Source organism: Lacerta agilis, chromosome 1, assembly GCF_009819535.1.
Source record: "Lacerta agilis isolate rLacAgi1 chromosome 1, rLacAgi1.pri, whole genome shotgun sequence".
Taxonomy (NCBI): domain Eukaryota; kingdom Metazoa; phylum Chordata; class Lepidosauria; order Squamata; family Lacertidae; genus Lacerta; species Lacerta agilis.
Genome location: NC_046312.1, coordinates 64,240,622 through 64,253,381, shown reverse-complemented (window position 1 = coordinate 64,253,381; position 12,760 = coordinate 64,240,622). Strand labels below are relative to the sequence as shown.

The 12,760-nt window shown below is 41.3% G+C and overlaps 1 protein-coding gene across 1 annotated transcript in view; it reads right to left on the bottom strand.

Moving 5' to 3' along the window:
- SPON1 (spondin 1) overlaps positions 1–12,760 on the bottom strand; it is a 271,260-nt gene that overhangs the window by 40,354 nt on the left and 218,146 nt on the right. Inside the window, exon 7 of the mRNA XM_033151839.1 lies at positions 9,403–9,467. Within this exon, the coding sequence (XP_033007730.1) occupies positions 9,403–9,467 (65 nt within the window). The remainder of the gene's footprint in view (positions 1–9,402; positions 9,468–12,760) is intronic.

Here is a 12,760-nt window from a genome sequence, read left to right as displayed (position 1 = left end):
AAGGACAATGGTAGTTGCAGCTGTACTTGCTCACATTTCATTGCTTTTTACACCACCTGCAACTCTCATTTCTTTTCCTTCTGTTCTGTCATTCACTCAGACCAGACACTCCAAGTGTCCCTATTTTCCAGGGAAACTCCCTGATTTACAGAAGCTGTCCCAGTTTCTTATTTCATCCTGGAATGTCCCACTTTTCCTTAGGACATCCCTATTTTCATCGGAGGAATGTTGGAGGGTATGGAGTTATGTGACACATCCCCAAGCCAAGGAGATAAATAACTATACAGTGGACGCTCGGGTTGCAAATGTGATCCGTGCAGGAGGCATGTTCGCAACCCGCAGTGCCGCTTCTGCGCATGCGCGGGTTGCGATTCGGCGCTTCTGCACATGTGTGAAGCGTCGAACGCAGAAGTAACTCGTTCTGGTACTTCCAAAACGTTTGGAAACCAAGGCATGGCTTCCGAATGGCTGCAGGAAGCTCCTGTAGCCAATTGGAAGCCACAGGAGTCACGTTGGTCCTTCAGGTTCCAAAGAACATTCACAAATCGTAACACTCACTTCCGGGTTTGCAGTGTTTGGGAGCCAAAATGTTCGACTCGCAAGGCGCTTGGGATCCAAGGTATGACTGTACATGATTGAATTCTGTGTCTGAAAAGTATTGACCATTTGGGAGCTTTACTGTGGCCCTGTGGCCACTGTTACTGGTGCGGCATGGCATGAGATCACCCGAAAGAAGCCAGTGTGGTGTAGTGGTTAAGAGCGGTAGACTCATAATCTGGTGAACCGGGTTCGCGTCTCCGCTCCTCCAAATGCAGCTGCTGGGTGACCTTGGGCTAGTCATACTTCTTTGAAGTCTCTCAGCCCCAGCCACCTCACAGAGTGTTTGTTGTGGGGAGGAAGGAAAAGTAGAATGTGAGCTGCTTTGAGACTCCTTCGTGTAGTGATAAAGCAGGATATCAAATCCAAACTCTTCTTCATCTTCTTCTTGTATCACAATGGCCTTGATCCCTCCTGACCAAGTGGTTTAGGTATTATGAGTTGCCCTGGATGGATTTGTAGCTTCATTTGGAAACTATGTATGCCCCAGGATTCTGGAGAGTTACAATCTCAACAAAAATTACACTTGGCAAATAAAGCTTCACGCTGAGCCTAAGTGTGAGATGTAACAGGAACAACATGGAGGGTATTGTTAATTACCTCAGCTGGACATGTGTTGATTAATTAAGGACACTTTTCAAAGTGCTCCTCATTTTTGTGCTCTGGCTGTCAAGCTGTTCTGTTATTAAGCCTGGCTGCTTCCCTGTGGGAGTCCCTTAGGAATGGCCATAGGTGGGTTGTATAGCCTGGAATATGAAAACAGCTGCTACAGGTTAGGGTCATCACTGTTATTAACAACAGTGAACAGGGCAGGGAATTGAGGTGTCAATTTATTTCACTCAGAGTTTTTGTGAAGGACAGCAGCAAAGTTGAATAACGCTGCCAGCCACATTGGCTCAGATGTTCCGCGAGTGTTGTTTCTGAAACAGTAAAGAAAAATTCAACCACTGCTCCATTCGGTCTTTAAAAATATTCACATACATTCAGGTGTCCCTCACTAAAACGACAGATTAAACATCAACACTGTGAGGCATGTAACCATTCCAAAAACTATATTGTTCAGAAATGCAAAGTAATCCTGCTCTCGGTTCTTTTCATTGTTCACACAGCAGAAGAACAGTATGGTCAGCTTAAAAGCAAAACTGTGGTTGTTGTTGTTTGTTGTTGTTGTTTTTATTTTAAAAATCCTTTAAATGACTATTAAGCACAATAAATACGTTCATCAATGAAATGACTATAGGTTTCCTCTAACTTTTTTCAGAAGGAAATAGGTTGCTTTATGGAGTACACTACAAAACTTGACTTGATTGATGCTACGTTTGCAAAATTAATGTTACTTTCATGTTACTCCCAGTACATTTCTGAGCACAATTCAGTGTTGGTGCTGAACTTTAAAGTCCTAAACAGCCTTGGTCCTGTATACCTGAAGGAGCGTCTCCACCCCCATCGTTCAGCCCAGACACTGAGATCCAGCGCTGAGGGCCTTCTGGCAATTCCCTCGCTGCGAGAAGTGAGATTACAGGGAACCAGGCAGGGGGGCTTCTCGGTAGTGGCACGCGCCCTGTGGAACGCCCTCCCATCAGACGTCAAGGAAAGAAACAACTATCTGACTTTTAGAAGACACCTGAAGGCAGCCCTGTTTAGGGGAGTTTTTAATGTTTGATGTTTTATCATGTTTTTAATATTCTGCTGGGAGCCGCCCAGAGTGGCTGGGGAGACCCGGCCAGATGGATGGGGTATAAGTAATAAATAATAATAATAAAAATACTTCCCCCAAAATTTCACCCCCCTCTCTATATGATAAGGCTGCACCCATGCAATTTTGCCTATGTTAGAGTCCTCCCTCCATTGGTGCTACTAATTCTAACATGGGAAGTACTTTGTCTATCAACATGGAAGGGGGGGGATCCTTTGTTATTAGAAGCGACAATGCTGTAAAGATAAAATATGAAATGCATCAATTAACTCTTATTTATCTGAATGGCTCAAGGAATTTTTAAATTTTGTTGTGGGTAACCACAACTGAAGGTTTAGCTGAATGCCTGTCAATCTGTGCCCTGATCATACACCTCACATGCTCCAACTAATTTCATTTGAGAGAATCGATTCTTGCACCCCATGAAAATGTGGCCATCAACTCCATCAAAATTAGTTGGAATCCAGGTTTGGGTGGACAAACTCTGTGTGCACTGATGGAGGAGACAATTAAGTAATGCTTTTGGAAGATTATATTGAGATGGGGACCCACGTGGGACTAATGCCATATTCAGATACCCAAGCTAAATCACAGGATTTCTAACCTATTTGGTATGTCGAATGCCCACCATGTGTATCATCTACCGTAAGTATATAGCCGTTCGGCAAGTCTCCTCTTTTTATACATTGTTCAGTCGTGATAATTTCTACGGTATCTAAGGTTATAGGAACAGGACTGCAAGTCTTAAAGCAGAGTGCCATTCAGAATAGTTGCCTGGTGTACTTCTGAAAAAAGAACAAGCAGACCGCCCTACATCGGCACATATTAGTGACCATCTGTTAAGATGCTCTCAGGGCATACATATCTTTTGAGACAGCTGAGGGTTATCTTTTAGAAGGATACGCCTTGCTTATCTTTGGTCAGTTTTGCAAAAAGATTCCAGATTGACTATATATATATATATATATGAACAATTCTGTAGCTAAGAACATGATGTTGCATCAAAGATGTAACGAATCAAATGATAACCCTTTTATCCAAGTATAAAGGCCCCAAAGGCAGGCCGTATGCAGCTGTGAAAATAAGAAAAGTGCAGACCATATTTCTGTGCCTTATGAATTTCATACTCATTTACTGCACTATAAGTCAGTTCCTAAGATCTCTCTATAACGGATGCAAGTTCCTCTGTGCCATTGGCTCCCCCTCCCATTTTCCCTATAATGGCCCATAGTTTTTTGCTAAAGTAAACTGCTACATCAGTTACTTGGTAAGTAGAGACATGTCTCAATGGGTGGCATCCTTCCACATTATGATGATGATGATGATGAACACCGGCATTCTTGTTCAAGCAAAGCATTAGGTGAAGCAATCGGACATTCAGTCTAAGACCCACATTACTTCTTGACATAGTATGGTAACCTGATGTGATTGTACCACACACATCTTTAGTGATTTTGAATAAATTAGAGAAGTGCTCTTCACCTTGGGTCCCACCATCCCTCACCGCTGGCTAAGCTGTAGTCGAACAAAATCTGGGGACCCTACTCAAGAGCACAGGACATTCTCATATAGTGAGAAACTATTATTTCCAAACTGAGAAAAATCTACGGTATACTGGACTAGGCAAATAGCATTTCTCTCACACTATTTAAGGCTGCATTAAAATAAAAGATTCAGCATGTTAATTCTACATAGTTAAATCACCTCATGGTGACTTTACCACATTAAAAAGTTACATGAGAACCATGCCTACCATTTAAACTCATTAATACCTGTCACAGTTTGACTATGTTATAGTAACAACCTATGTCCATAACATAGAGAAGTTGCTTACACAGTGAAGCCGCCTTATAAATTTTCAGTTATAAGGCACTGGCATATAAGTAAGACAAATAACGATGTGTCCTCTGATTGGCAAAGCCCTATTCCAGAGTTCATTCAACTTACACATACTTCGTTTTGCAAACTGCAGCTGTTTTGCACAGTTAATTATCCTCCTATGCATCTCACAGAAATTTCACCTAACATGAAATCAGAAGTGGATTTGATTCCCCCCACCCCTCAGGCAAAATGTCCAATGAATTCTTAGAGATGTCAAAGAAAGCTTCAGTAAAACTAGTTAAATTTCCCATGGTGTTCTTCACAAGTTACAACCCTAGGTCATCCAGAGTTTTTGCCTAAAGCAAACCTGAAAGTTTCTCCTCGGATGAAATGACTGGAGTGTCAAAGGAAGCCAGAAGAGTTTAAATAAGAGGCACTACATCTCAAACTGGACAATTCCTTGTGCAAGGCTTGCAATCTTTGAACAGAGAAATGCAACTTTTTTAATGTTGAAGACCCTCTGGATAGCAACCTCTTTCTGTTTATGATATATAGCAACAGTAGATGACTGTGCTGTATGTGATCATCAGGATTTGTGCTTTTTGTCTTTCAGTTCAGTTCAACTTGTGCAAAATAAAAATGGGTTATTAATCAGCCATATTTGTTCCCATATGTCAGATTAGTTAAAAACAGATTGACACCACTGCTGCATTATTATTATTATTATTTTAATGTTAGGAGTGACAAGCGTAATAACCTTTTTAGAATGATGACATATGTATAACAACAGATGATGCTTAATCTTTAAGCAACGTATAAAAATAATAATAATCCAGCAATGCATTCACAGTTTTCCAGACACCAGTGACAAGTTTAACTTCAGGCAAACACTGACACTTCAATGATAGCTACTGGAACAATTATTAGTCATATTTCATCACAGGAGAAAATGTTTCCTTATTCTGAACAGTGATATCTTAAAAACTGAAACATTAGGGCAGCAATTTCTTTTGACAACTGTAGTGTAACTTTATGATCACTGGAGACTACAAACAGTGGGTGAAAATATTTTATGCATCACAATCCAGCATAATTCCCAGGCAGTAATATCTTGCTGAACGTATAGTGATCCATTTTGACATAGTTATATATTGTGCAAAACCATGCGTTGGCAAATTTGTTTCCTGGTGCAGGCTTAGTGATTATTCTTAAGAACATTATCCATACATATTAGTCAGTGGAAAATTAGCAACACATATTGCCACAACTAGTTTGTTATGTAATGCATAATAATGGACTAATTTTATTTTATCCAGAGGCAACATTTCAATCATTGCTAAATCATCTAAGGCAAAATGGAAAAGTTGACTGTAGAAATTATAATTGTTTGTAAAGTTCCCTGTTTTTTAGACAGCTGGAAGCACAGCTGCATATATTGAAATACAACAATTTTTCCTAGCAAAGTTTGCAGATGTCTGCTTACCATCTTTGGTGTGGTGACATTGCGAGCTGGCATCGCCTTGCCTACCACGAACCAGGGCTGTGGATACAAGCCTGACTGCAAATTGGCCAACTGCGGGGAGGCTGAGGGGCTGGCCTGTGGGGGAGGCGCCCAACTGAGCCTGTGGGCTTCACTTGGGTCCACTCCTGGGGAATATAAGATGGCCTGCCTCCGACCTATTTGATGTATGTCATAGGCCTCCCCTGCTTCCATGTTGACCCTAAAATGGATTACTGGTACTTCTGGAAAGTCAATGGTTATACCCAATGCATGTGCCAAACCTCTTCCATCTGTAATCAATGAAAGTTGTGGCCTGATTTGTTTCTTGTAATGAGTTTTGACTGGGTTTTTTACAAGATGGGATGGTGGGTGGTGTGCTGAGATTTCTACAAGCAGATGGATCTCCTGAGACAGGTGTGTAGAAGCCTATTGTACAGGAGTGGGGAAACAAGACCAGACATGGAAATAGGTTAATTAATAGGTCTGCACATCTGGTCAAGACAAATCCTGCATTCCAAACTGATCTGAGTAGATCTGGGATTTGTCCAGACTAGGTCAAGGCAGCCCTAGATCATTCTTGGTTGGGTCTGTCTAGATTAGGGAGGTCTGTGGCTGTCAAAAAGGGATGTGGTCAGGAGGCAAAGAGAGAAGGGGAGAAGAAAAAGAAGAAGAAGAAGATGCTGGTGAAAGTCTCTGCCTGCATGTCTCCTTCTTCCACCCTCTTCTTGCTGCCAACCACAAGTTTAGACCTGGATTAAACTGTCAGTTTGCATTTCTTAGTGCAGAAAGTAGCCTATTGATCTGATGTGCAGAGATCTTTCCTATTCTAATTAATTCAAGAGGGTTCTGGAAGCTTCTCTGTGTGAAAGAAACAAGCAGAAGGTTCATGATGTTTGGGTTATTCCTTCAGAGAAGCTGAGTACAACTGGATTAAACTGGTACTGTACTGTTATCTCTTCTTCAAGATCATGCTGACTATAATAAGAGGCCAGAAGGAGCCTGGGTTTCACTTTCTATCTCTTTCCTTCTGGTGTGGTGTTCTGTAAATAGTATTCTTAGTGTTAGGTTTAGACTTATTATAAGTTATTGTAAGTTTAAGTTAAGTCTTCTGCAACTGGATTTCTTATGGACAGTGCCAATCCTGAATGTATGGGATTTGTAACCATTATGCTTATTTGCCTTCAGTAGCAGTAAAGCTCTGCTGGATGAAATATTAATTGCCTCTGGTCTATTTTTTGGGAATCTTGCAATGTGTTTGAGTTTTTACTCTGTTAACTATACACTGGAATCTGCTCTGGATCATTTTTGAGTACAATTCCATGACATAAACATGCATTGGATGGAGGGGGGGGGGAGTCAATGCAGGCAAGAGTTTTTGGTTTAGTGCTGGTCAGATTGAGACCTGGCCAAGATCACCAAATTGGGCCCTGAACCAAATTGGAGGTGCTTTCAACAACCCTAGTAACTCCATGCCTTGCCCTATATGGAATCTCCTAAGTCAGCCTTGTGCACTAAGCTGTGTTTACCCACAACTACAGCAGCAGATCTACAACCGCTTGCTGTTCCTGTGTAAGTGTCTGGATCAGGGCCAGTGGGTAGCCTACATACAGAAAGATTACCCAGAGTTTTGTAGATTTAAGAAGGATTAACACACATACATTTTGTGCAGCCTTTGAAATTCTCCTCCAGCAACCTTTCCCTTTCCCATTCTCAACAACCACATTTGGAAATTTAGTCCTGAGCAGACATTTTGAAAGGGACTATCTAATCTAGACATAAACAAGGGGGAGGAATAGGACACTTTCCAGACACAACATATAGCCACTTGGGTACTACAGGGTACTACTGTCATGAGATGGGCACTTAAATTTTGCCAAAAGAGAAAGCTGGTTGTACTCAAAGCAGGTTGAGCCCAGGTGGATTTGCAATTGCGGTTCTGAAGGCCCTCTGTGTGTGAGGAGTGTCAGAGATAAGATCTGCTTTGTGAGCGCATCCAATTCCCAAAATGAGCAATATGCAGATATGTCCTGACTGTAGCGAGTAAAACTTGGTATAAAGTTTTAAATGACTAAAATTTGGATCATTTCTTGTTGGACATTGTTTGCACTGATAGGAAATGTAATTACATGGCAATTGAAGTAAGTAATTCTATAAACATCGAGGGTGTCAAAAGCATAAGAATTAGCTAATACACTTAGGAAATGTTTAAATAAGTGTGTGAGTAAAAGGTTAGAGATGCATTCTTTTAAAATTATTCACTTCTAAAACATCCTAGTAAATAAGACCAGAGGGGTTGTGATTGGATTTTACATTATTATTATTATTATTATTATTATTATTATTATTATTATTATTATTATTATTTTAAATGCTGTTTTAGAAAAACATTGGAATGACAACCTTAGAAAAGGCAATTTTCCACTGGTCCACAGAACAATTTAAGGTGGGGGGGGGATGCTGTACAGTTAAGGAAAAGTCTTGGGAGCATGAAATGCCAAAGTACACAGCCCCCAGAGCTGACGAAATCAAGCATAAGTGTGTTGATGAAAAGGCATTAGAAATGTGCCAGTTTGGACAAGAAAACTGCACAAAAGACACAGCCAAACAGAATCTCTTGAGACTAGAGGAAGACTGTGGAATAAAGCAACATATTTCGTGACGAAGGAAGGAGATGAAAATGGGCTAGAAGATAAGAACATTAGGAAATGATCCAGTCATGTAAGCATGGGGCCTAACCCTGTAGTGTCCTTTCTAGGGTTATACTCTGGAAAGTGTGTTTGGTATTTGAAAGGGAGATGGCTTTTACAGGAAACGAAGACTAGGGGGAAAAGAAGAGAGGGTTGCACACTAACAGTATGACTATTTCATATGTTCATTAATTAAAGCTGTGTTCATGTTTGAATTGACCAACGTTGCCTTCCATATCCTAAAGAGTAGTTTTCCACCCACTCAACCACCAAGGAAGCTTCAGAGAGTTAGATCCAAAAGTAGGCACAGAATCAAAGGAGCCAGGGAAATCTTTGATGTGGAGAGCTGATGGGGCAATTGGCAGATGTTTGTTGCTCTATCACTTTTTGTGATGTTGTCAGAGTCTATTATTATTATTCCTCCAGAATAGGTCATATTCTAAAACACAAGCTTGCATTTGTTATGTCACAAATTAACCTGGACTCCCCCCTACGCCCAAAACTGGGAATTTTAGCTTTTTAAGGAAACTAGAAATTTCCTGTTAGAGATTCCACAATCTTCACAGATTTGGATTTCCCAAGGCTGCCTATGTTTTTTGCTTTTTTTGTTTTAAAATAGACAAAGGCTGCCTTTGTTAACCTATTTTATGGCTGCAATTCTCTACACATTCATATGGGGACATGTTCCATTGAACTCATTTGGACTTCCTTCAAAGTAAGCCTGCATAAGACCGGGGTATTAGTCTATAGTGCAGATATATCCTCACTGCTCAGAAAAGGGAGAGCACAAGAGGATTCAAAGATCTGTCCATAGTGCCTTGTAAGTAAAACAAACTCCTAATCTAGTACTCACCTCCTCCAAACACACACACACACACACACACAAACAAACAAACAAACAAACAAACACACCCCTTGTTAGAGAGATAAATGGAAAGAGACATAATGGCATAAAAAAGAAACTCATTAATCAACTGGATTTTTTTCTGTTGCTCTTTGAAAGTGATAAACTTTGGTGGAAGGCAAGGCATTCAGAGCATTCACTCAGAGGACAGCGGAGAAGGAAATCTTTTGGGAGGTTTAATTCTCTGCCTACTTACATGTTTAGCGGTTGCCAGGCAGGCCATTGTGCTTTTGCTTTGATGACAGTCAAAACCTCATCACTCTGCAAAAGAGAAGCAATAAACATCAATAAATAAAATGATGTTTGGACAGCATTATGGTGAATAACACTCTGCAGTGATTTGTAACCGGCGGAAAAGGCACTTGAATTCAAATTGCTCCTCATAATTCCTGCGAAGGCAGCTATAGCTCATCATTGCATTTCCTATTCTGGAAGTGCATTTCCTCCTTTGTGTGACACAGAGGGATGATTCTAATGTTCATTACATGCGAGGGTAACTTTTTGAATGGATCCTGCGGTAGGCACATACTCATGGGAAAATTACATTAGCATTGGCACTCCATGTAACTTTACAGCTTTCCCCAAGGATGGTCTTCCCATGAGCAGGTTCCAGACTTCTTGCTGGGTTCTGTTCAAGGGTGCAACTGAAGAGGAAGTTTTTTTCTTCTTCCACATTATTGCGTTTTCTACATGTAGGTGGTGCTGACATTGTTTAAAAGCTTACGTGAGGGACGGGAAACCTGAGGCCCTTCAGATGTTGCTGGATTTTAATTCCCTTCATCCTTAATCATTGGTCATGCTGGCTGGGACTGATGAGAGTTGGAGTCCTGGTGGGCCACAGGTTCCCCATCTTAGCCCATGAGCTCCGAAGGATAACCCAGAACAGAGTACAATCAACACAGGATATAAAGGCTGCAGGGCAGCCATTGTCATTGCTCTGTTGCCTGTTCCTCATGTCTTAAAAAAAAAGTAAAAAAATATGAAGCTATCAGAGGGTTGTGGATGTGCATGATAGGGAAACTCAGGTACCTGTTTCAAGAATGGAAAAAACTGGACCATTTTACATGATTTAATAATGATGATGATGTAGGCTAATGTTACCCTTCTCTAAACAAGAATTCTTTTCTTCGCAAATAAACCAGCCTCATGTAAAATGATGGCATTCACAAAAAGGAACTACTGCTCTGCTCTCTCTGTTTTCCTGTCCCATTGGTTTACCATGTAACCAGAAGTGTGCAAAGTGGTGCTGTACAAACAAGGTACAATTTTGCAAGTATTTTAAAAGCCTGTCCACCGTTTTGGCTCCTGCCACACGTCTCTTTAGGGGATCTGCCACACTATATAACAGTAAATCAGTTTGGTAAATAGGGAAAATGCCATGTGGTCTGTTGTATAGAGTATATTTGCATAGATGAACACATTCGTGTTTATTTATATGTGACCTGAAAATTGTATATATGGTTTCCCCCCATTCGTCATCCTCACAACAACCCTGTGAGGTAGGTGAGGCTGAGGTAGTGACTCCAGTGAGCTTGATAGCTAAGTGGAGGTTTCAACCTGGGTCTCCCATGCCCTATACCTTTAGAGCCCAAATGTTGGAGTAACTGTTACCTTTGATTAACAAAAGATATTGCTCTGTGCACACCAACTAGTCAGGGGCATTAGACAATAAAGCTATATTGTGGAAGTGTGTGTGAGAGAGCAAGCGAGCGAGCACAGGGGAATTCTACACAATGATTAGTTTCAGGGATTTCAAACTTATATGCCAATATTATTATTTTTGCCAACAGAACTGGAAACGGCATGAAGGATTCTTTCTAAATTCCAAGGGACCATTTCTATGAAAACATAATCAATAAAAGACACATTGCTGCTTCTCTTAAATAGAAGAAAAGAGAGCGATTTTATCCTCATTCCTTGTCAGCTGACTCAATCTCATAAAAGCAATGAGAATATATCGCACCTGTGTGGGGCTGAGGAGTGAATAAAGGTGCCCCTCCTCCCCCACTTCCTTGAAGCTTATAAGAATTCCTGATACAGCAATTCTGAAATTGTGTGTTGTGTAATAAAGCTCAAAACAAAACCAGAGGATCAGTTTTAATGAGGCTTTGGTGTACAAAGAAATATCTTTCAAGTTCCTGTCCCTACCCACAGTCTCCTGCAGGACTCTCTCCCATAGATTGTTGAAGGGGATATGATGTTCACTACTCATTCCTATGATTTCTCTGTTGTCTTTTTTTTTTTAAGCGATTCCCCAATTAAAGGAAAAACCCACACACCATACATTGCGTGTAATTGGCAGCTCCTACTGAGCTGTCCTTTCAGGTTAGTGATAATCTTGCCATCCCCTGCTTGACAGAAATGACTCTGCTACCTCAGGCTAGCTCTAATCCACATATGCCCCAGTTTAGGGAAATCAATTTTGCACAGGCCGCTTTTGCTATTGTCATTACTTTCCTCTCTCTCGCTCCCTCGCCAAGAAGGGGGGGAAAGCAAACGTGTGGCGCTAAAAGCTTGTGAAACTTCTCTGGCTCCTCCTGGTGTTTGGGATTTGCTCTACTCATCCTAAAACGCCAGCTTGAAATAATTAATTTTTGATGCCGAGTTAATATGCTGCTTTCATTAAGGCAAGCTAAACAAGTTCCCAGCTGAGGAGAGTTAAAATGAAGAGATGGGGGGAGGGGGGGAATCGGGGCATCCAGAATCAATGATGATACAGCATTCTATCCTATTCTGTTGAAAATCTGGCTCTGTAGATTCAGAAGACGGTGCTAATTATATCAACGAGAGAATATAGTTTTCAGGTAGTTGCTTCAGAAAGGCTTTTGCCTGATCAAGTGATCAGTTCACATATGCAAAGCAAGTTAATAATAATAATAATAATAATTTATTTGTACTCCACCCATCTGACTAGGTTGCCCCAGCCTTTCTGGGCGGCTTCCAACATATATAAAAGGTATAGCAGGTACAGTGTTGTTTAGTAAGCATTACATGATGGTGAAAACAATAGATGGCAGCTCATATGTGACAAGCCAGCCCAGTCCCCTGTTTCTGTGCACTGAGCCCTTTTTCTTTTGGCACCAGACAAAGCCTCCTTTCACATCAAAGCAAAAGACTAGGTGCAGAAAATGGCACAGAAGGCCCCACGAGCTGGTAAATATGTGGAAAAAATTTCTTCTGATTGTGGCCCTACATCATCAGTGATCAAGCAGTAGGGATGCTGGAGAGGTTCGTCTTCTGTGTGACGCTCAGAGGATCCAACTCAAACAAAATATGATCTTTTAATTCCCAACCAAAAGCATGCGCAGCAGCCTGCATTTTTCAAAGCACCCTCCATGCCAATCAATGACTCCCCAAATGCCTTCCCCAACTCCCCTGTAAGGCTGCCAGTCGCCTCTTTATCCATCTTCCTCACAAGTCTGGCAGGGAGGTGTGGAGCAGCAATGGCAGGCCTAGAGAGAGGAATGCTCTTGAGCATCTTACCTGGCATCCTGGGCTTAAGCCTGTCTGTGTGCACAATGGACCAAGTGACTCATGCAATGCCACTGCTGTAG